At 36.7% G+C, this 7,438-nt stretch overlaps 1 protein-coding gene across 1 annotated transcript; it reads right to left on the reverse strand.

Annotated features, from left to right (window-relative positions):
• Window positions 1–2,568: 2,568 nt before the first annotated feature.
• Window positions 2,569–4,055, reverse strand: LOC103274775 (L-lactate dehydrogenase A chain-like). The gene is made up of 2 exons (XM_008072212.2): window positions 3,804–4,055; window positions 2,569–3,644 (listed from the first exon to the last, which is right to left on the reverse strand). Exons 1-2 carry the CDS (start codon window positions 4,053–4,055, stop codon window positions 3,057–3,059), a joined length of 840 nt encoding a protein of 279 aa, XP_008070403.1. The 3' UTR covers window positions 2,569–3,056.
• Between the last annotated feature and the right edge of the window lie 3,383 nt (window positions 4,056–7,438).

Below are 7,438 nucleotides of genomic sequence, written 5' to 3' on the forward strand. Positions count from 1 at the left end.
TGTATCACGATTGGCAGAAGAAACAACTTAAGTGGCAAACAGATGACTGGTTCTTCCATCTTGACAACACACCTGTCCAAACCATGCTGCGTGTTCAGCAATTTTTGACCAAAACAGCATGACCCCCATGCCCCACCCTTCCTATTCACCTGGTTTTGCCCTGAGTGACTTTTGTGTTTGTTTGTTTCCCTGGATTAAAAAAGTCCTAAAAGGGAAACATTTTGTTAATATGGAAAAGGTGAAACAAAAAATGACATAAGCACTAAAAAGCATTAAAATTGACTAGTTCAAAAACTGTTTTGAACAGCAGAAAAAGCATCTGGTGTAATGTATCAAATGGAGAGTACTTTAAAGTTAACTGAAATTTAAACATGTAAAATAAATATACAATTTTTTATAAATAAATTCCATTTGGGAGGAGGTCCCCCCTCATGCTTACATGATCTTTCAGGATCAACCTTAGACAGTTACAAAGACTTTACCTGGCAGGCTTTATAACAAAGAACTTCCCTTTGCATCCTAGACTTGGTGCACACCTGGTGCATTTAAGCCTGTGAAAGTAGTTATAGTCACGGACCCAGGCTTCTGGCCAGCTGTGCTCTTATACATAGCTACATTCCTCACCCAGGTGCCTCCATTTAGAAACCTCTATCTGCCATATCCAGCAGTTGAGAAACTCACCACACCAAGGCTATATAGAACCAAGGGAATCAATCCTACAGTGCCTACATCAGCCCCCTGTCAACCTCAAATAAGAAGAAAATTGTCTGCCCAAATGAGAGGAAGCCAGAAAACAGTTCTGGCAATATGAAAAAGTAAGAGTTCTCCAACACTCCCAAAAGATCACACCAACTCTTCAGCAACAAAATCTAACCAAAATAAAATTTTTGAAATCCCAGACATAAAACTCAAAATGTTGATGACAAAATTGGTCAATAAACTTCAGAAGAAAATTGGAAACCAACATAAATAAATTTTTAAAATATTCAGAACACTGATGAAAAATTCTCCAAAGGGATAGACACCTTAAAAAAAAAAAGCTGCAATTCTTGATATGAAAGAAGTACAAAATGCAGTGGAAAGTTTTAACAGTAGTCTAAACAAGCAGAAGAAAGTATCTCAGAACTTGAAGACAAGGCTTTTGAATTAACCCTATCAGACAACAATAAAGAAAAAAGAATCCAAAGAACAAGACAAAGTCTCCAAGAAACGTGGGATTATGTAAAATGTCCAAACCTAAGAATCATAGGTGTCCTTGAAGAAGAGAAAGCAACAGGTTTGGAAAATCTATTTAAGGCAATAATGAAGAAAAACTTACTTGGCCCTGACAGGGCTCTATACATCTAGATACAAGAAGCCCAAAGAACCCCCAGAAGATTCATTGCAAAAAGCTTATCCCCAAGGTATACAATCATCCAGTCATGCAAACTTAATGTGAAGGAACGAATTTTAAGAGAAGTGAGACAAAAGCATCAAATAACTTACAAAGGTAAATCCATTAGACAAGCCACAGACATCTCGAAATAAACCCTAGAAGCCAGAAGAGATTGAGACCCCATCTTCAATCTTCTTAAACAGAAAAACTGTCAGCCTAAGATTTTGTATCCTGCAAAAGTAAATGTCATAAATGAAGAAGAAATGAAGTCCTTTGCAAAGAAGCAAACAGTGAGGGAATTTGTCACCACTGGACCAGCTCTATAAGAAATATTCAAAGGAGTTCTAAATACTGAAACAAAGGTTGAAATACACCAGTAGATAAACGCTGAAAATCATAAAGTTCACAGGCATTATGGAACACCAACATAATAGAGAAAATAAACAAATAAAGCAAACAGATAACAACCAATATGATAAATAGAATAGTACCTTATATATCATTATTGCGTCTGACCTAAATGGTCTCAATGCCCCACTAAAAAGATATAGACTGGTAGAAAGGATTAAAAAGCACAACCCAAATATGTTCTACCTTCAACAGACCCACTTAACTCACAAAATCTCCTATAGACTCAAGGTAAAGATGTGAGGAGAAATATTCCACATAAATGGAAACCAAAAATGATCTTATATCTGATAAAACAGATTTTAAATTAATGAAAGTTAAAAAAATAATGAAGATGGCTATTATATAATAATAAAGGGAGCAATCCAATGAGAAGACATAACAATTTGAAATATATATGTGCCTAACATCAGAGCCCCTAGCTTTATAAAACAAATTCTACAAGACCTAAAAAAAAAAAAAAAAAACAAGATACTGACACAATAATAATGGGAAACTACAACACTCCACTTATGACTATAGGCAGATCATCAAGGAAGAGAATCAACAAAGGAACACTGGAATTAGACATGACTCTAGAGGAAATGGAACTAACAAACATCTACAGAACATTCCATTCCAAAACTACAGAATGCACATTTTTTTTCATCAGTACATAGAACATTCTCCAAGACAGATCATATGATAGGCCACAAGTCAAGTGTCACTAAATTTTGTTTTCAAGGTTTATTTTATGTTTCAGTTGGTATGACACTTGGATAGATGGTTGCATTGATCTTTCTTTTTACATTATATGGTAATGTACACTGATACAAATAGCACACAAAATAAAATCCTTCAGAACAGTTATGCACAAGACCTGCAATACAGGATTTATACCCTGGATCCCAGGATGTGACCAACTGGAGAAAAACAATTGGACTAGGCATGTTCGGTGAAGGAACCAGGAAGTTATATAACACACAGTAAACACGCATCTGGTTTGAGGGGCAACTGCAGTGTGTGCAGATTGGCAGTGGTGTCTCAGAGGTGGTAAACTATTTCATACTAACCGGTTTAGGACTACACAAGATAAGTACCACCCAGCATCAGGATATAGCTGTAGGGTTTTTACGAACCATTCCTATTTCTAACTTTAGGAATTGATGTTCTTCCCAGTCCATCTTAATATGACTGCTTTAATCACAGATCAAGTGAAAAGGACAGCATGCACAAGCTCCAACTAAAATCCTGGTGTAGCCTAGACAGTGAAGTACTATGACATTAGAAGATTTTAAAATTGCAGCTCTTTTTGGATCCCCCAGAGAGTATCTGCACTCTTCTTCAAATGGACCTCTTCCTCAGGTGTCAGAGTCACCTTCACAAGGTCTGAGATACCATTCTGGCCCAAGATGAAAGGAACACTAAGGAAGACATCATGCTTTATGCCATAAAGACCCTTAATCATGGTGGAAATTGAATGCACCTGCCTAAGATTCTTCATTATACTTTCTGCCAAATCTGCCACAGACAGTCCAATGGCCCAGGATGTATAGCCTTTCAGTTTGATCCCTTCATAAGCACTCTCAACAACCTGTTTGTGAACCTCTTTCCACTGTTCCTTGTTTGTATCAGTGCCTAAATCTGGGTGCAGATTCTTCAACGAGACACCAGCAACATTCACTCCACTCCACACAGGAACACTAGAGTACCCATGTTCTCCAAGGACCCACCCATGACAGCTCAGTGGATGAACTCCCAGCCTTTCTCCCATCAGGTAATGAAATCGGGCTGAATCCAGATTGCAGCCACTTCCAATAACACGGTTTTTGGGAAAGCCACTTCTCTTCCAAGCCACATAGGTCAAGATATCCACTGGATTCTAAATAACAAGCAACTTGCAGTTTGGGCTGTATTTTACAACACTAGGAATGATGAATTTAAAGATGTTCACATTGTGCTGGACCAAATTCAGACAACTTTCTCCCTCTTGCTGACGTGCTCCAGCTATGATAATGACCAGCTTGGAGTTTGCAGTCACACTGTAGTCTTTTCCAGAGACAATTTTTGGTATCCTAAGGAAAAGGCTGCCATGTTGAAGATCCATCACGTCTCCCTTCAATTTGTCTTCCATGACATCAACAAGAGCAAGTTCATCTGCCGAGTCCTTCATTAAGATACTGATGGCACAGTCCATGCTAACAGCACCAACCCCAACAACTGTAATCTTATTCTGGGGGGCCTGTTCTTCCTTTAGAAGATTATGAATCAGCTGGTCCTTGAGAGTTGCCATATTGAACCTTGACCCAAAAGGAATCAGGAGTGCACGCCGTGGGGGTTCAGGGTCACATGGAAATGAGATCCGGACTCGGCGGCAGTGGCTCCAGCCAAATTTTTAAAAATCAAAATTATATCAAGCACCATCTCAGACCACAGTGGGGAAAAAAACTAGAAATTAACTCCAAGAAGAACTCACAAAACCAAACAAAGACATAGAAGTTAAACAATTTGCTGCCGAATGATCCTTGAGTCAGTAATAAAATAAAGATGAAAATTTAAAAATTACGAAATGAATGACAATGAAACAAGTTATCAAAACCTTTGGAACACAGCCAAAGCTATGCTCAGAAGAAAATTTATGGTGCTTAAGGCCTACATTAATAAGACTGAAAGATCACATATTGACCACCTAACATTATTAACACCTTAAGGAACTAGAAAAACACAAATAAACCAAACCCAAAAGTAACAGAAGAAAAGAAATAAAAAAGATTTCAGAGCAGAACCAAATGAAACTGAAATTTTAAAAAACAAGGCAAAGGATAAGTAAAGCAAAAATTGGTGCTTTGAAAAGGCAAACAAAATTCTTAGACCACTAACTAGATCAATTAAGAAACAAAGAGAGAAGACTCAAATTAGCTCAATCAGAAATTAAAAAGAAGACATTACCACTGATACAGTGGAAATTCAGATCATTTAAGACTATTATGAACACCTTTCTGCAAACAAACTAGACAATCTAGAGAAAATAAATTCTTGGAAGCATACAACCCCTCCCCAACCTTGAACCAGGAAGAAATATAAATCCCAAACAGACCAATAACAAATAGTGAGATTAAAACAGTAAATAAAAGTCTATGCGTCACCCCCCCCAAAAAGGACAGGACCTGATGAACTCACAGTTGAGTTCAAACAGACCTTCAAAGAAGAACTGGTACTAATTTTACTGAATGTATTCCACAAAATTGAAGAGGAAGGAATTCTCCCTTACTCATTATATGAAGTCAGTATCACTCTAATGCCAAAGCCAGGAAAAAACACAACGAACAAAGAAAACTATAGGCCAAAAATCCTATGAACATAGATGCAAAAATCTTCAACAAAATATTAGTAAACCAAATTCAACAACACATAAAAATAATAATCATACACCATAATCAGGTGGTTTTTACCCCAGGGATGCAAGGGTGGGTGGTTCAACACATGTGAGTCAATAAATGTGATCCACTACAAAAACAGAATTAAAAACAAAAATCATATGATCATTTCAACAGATGCAGAAAAAGCATTTGCTAAAATCAAGCATCCCTTCATGATAAAAACCTTCAGCAAAATAGGCATAGAGGAAACATTTCTCAAAATAATAAAAGTTATATATAACAAACCCAGAGCCAATATCATCCTATATGAAGAAAAGTTGAACACATTCCCCCTCAGAAGTAGAACAAGGTGAGGAGGCCCACTTTCACCACTACTATTCAACATCATACTGGAAGTCCTAGCCAGAGCAATCAGGCAATCAATCAATCAATGGTATCCAAATTGGAAAAAAAGAAATCAAGCTATCTCTGTATGCCACCGATATGATCTTATACCTAGAGAACCCTGAAGACTTCTCCAAAAGACTCCTGGACTTAATACATGAATTTGGTAAAGTTTCAGGATATGAAATGAGCACACACAAATAATTAGCACTACTATACACCAATAGTGACCATGCTGAGAATCAAATCAATAACTCAATTCTATTTATAATAGCAGCCAAAAAGCTAAGATACCTAGGAATATATTTAACCAAGGAGGTTAAATATCTCTACAAGGAGAACTATAAAACTCTGATGAAAGAAATTGCAGAGAACACAAACAAATGGAGAAACATCCCACACTCATGGATTGGAAGAATCAGAATTATTAAATGATCGTATTAACCAAAGTAATCTACCAATTAAATGCAATTAAATGCAAACTACCAAAATCATTTTTCACAGAATTAGATAAAACAATCCTAAAATTCATATGGTGTCAAAAAAGAGCCAGAATAGTCAAAGCAATCCTAAGCAAAAGGAACAAAGATGGAGGCATCACAATACCTGACTTCAAATTATACTACAAGCTTACAGTAACCAAAACAGCATATATAGTACTGGTGCAAGAGTAGATATGTGGACCAATGAAACAGAATAGAGAATCCAGAAATAAACCCAAATACCTACAACCAATTGATCTTTGACAAAGCAGACAAAAATATACATTGGAAAAAGGACACCCTGTTCAACAAATGGTGCTGAGAAAATTGCACAGCTACATGCAGAAAAATGAAACTTGATCCCTATCTCTTACCATATACAAAAATTAAGTCAAGATGGATTAAAGACTTGAATGTCAGTCCAGAAGCCATAAAAATCCTAGAAGAAATCCTAGGAAAAATTCTTATGGACATCAGCCCAGGCAAATAATTTATGGCTAAAACCCCAAAAGCAAATGCAAGTAATACAAAAATAAATAAGTGGGATTTAATTAAACTAAACATCTTCTTCATAGCATAAGAAATAATCAACATAGCAAATAGACAACCTACAGAATGGGAGAAGATATTCAAAAATGATACATCTGACAAAGGACTAATATCCAGAATCTACAAAAAACTCAAACAACTTAGCAAGAAAAAAGCAAAAACCCCTATTAAAAAGTGGGCAAATGACGTAAACAGACATCATCAAAAGAAAATATACAAATAGCCAGCAAACATGAAAAAATGCTCAATATCACTCATCAATGTGGAGTCAGAATGGCCATTTTTTTAAAAAAATCTAAAAGCAGTAGATGCTGGCATGGATGTGGAATAAAAGGAACCCTTATCAACTTTTGGGGGGAGTGGAAATTAGTTCAACCTCTATGGAGATGGTACAAAGATTACTCAAAGAACTAAAAGTAGATCTATCATTTGATCCAGCAATCTCACTACTAAGTATCTACCATCAGGAACAGAGGTCATTATATAAAAAAGACGCCTGCATTCGCATGTTTATCACAGCACAATTCACAATTGCAAATATGTGGAACCAACCTAAATGCCCATCAACCCATCGGCAGAAAATGAAAATGTAGTATCCATATACCATGGAATACTATGCAACCATAAAAAAAGAATTAAATTGTGTCCATTGCAGCAACATGGATGGAGCTGGAGATCATCATCCCAAGTGAACTGACTCAGAAACAGAAAACACTATATGTCCTCACTCACATATGGTAGCTAAATGGTCACAAAGGTGGAAATAATAGACACTGAGGACACCAACAAGCGGGGAAGGAAGAGGGAGGTTAGGGTTCAGAAACTACCTACAGGAAACAGTGTTTAATATCTGGGGAGCAGGCCATCTGAGTGTTATACCC

This window comes from Carlito syrichta, unplaced genomic scaffold (assembly GCF_000164805.1).
Source record: "Carlito syrichta isolate Samal-C Ts95f unplaced genomic scaffold, Tarsius_syrichta-2.0.1 Scaffold314876, whole genome shotgun sequence".
NCBI classification, from domain to species: domain Eukaryota; kingdom Metazoa; phylum Chordata; class Mammalia; order Primates; family Tarsiidae; genus Carlito; species Carlito syrichta.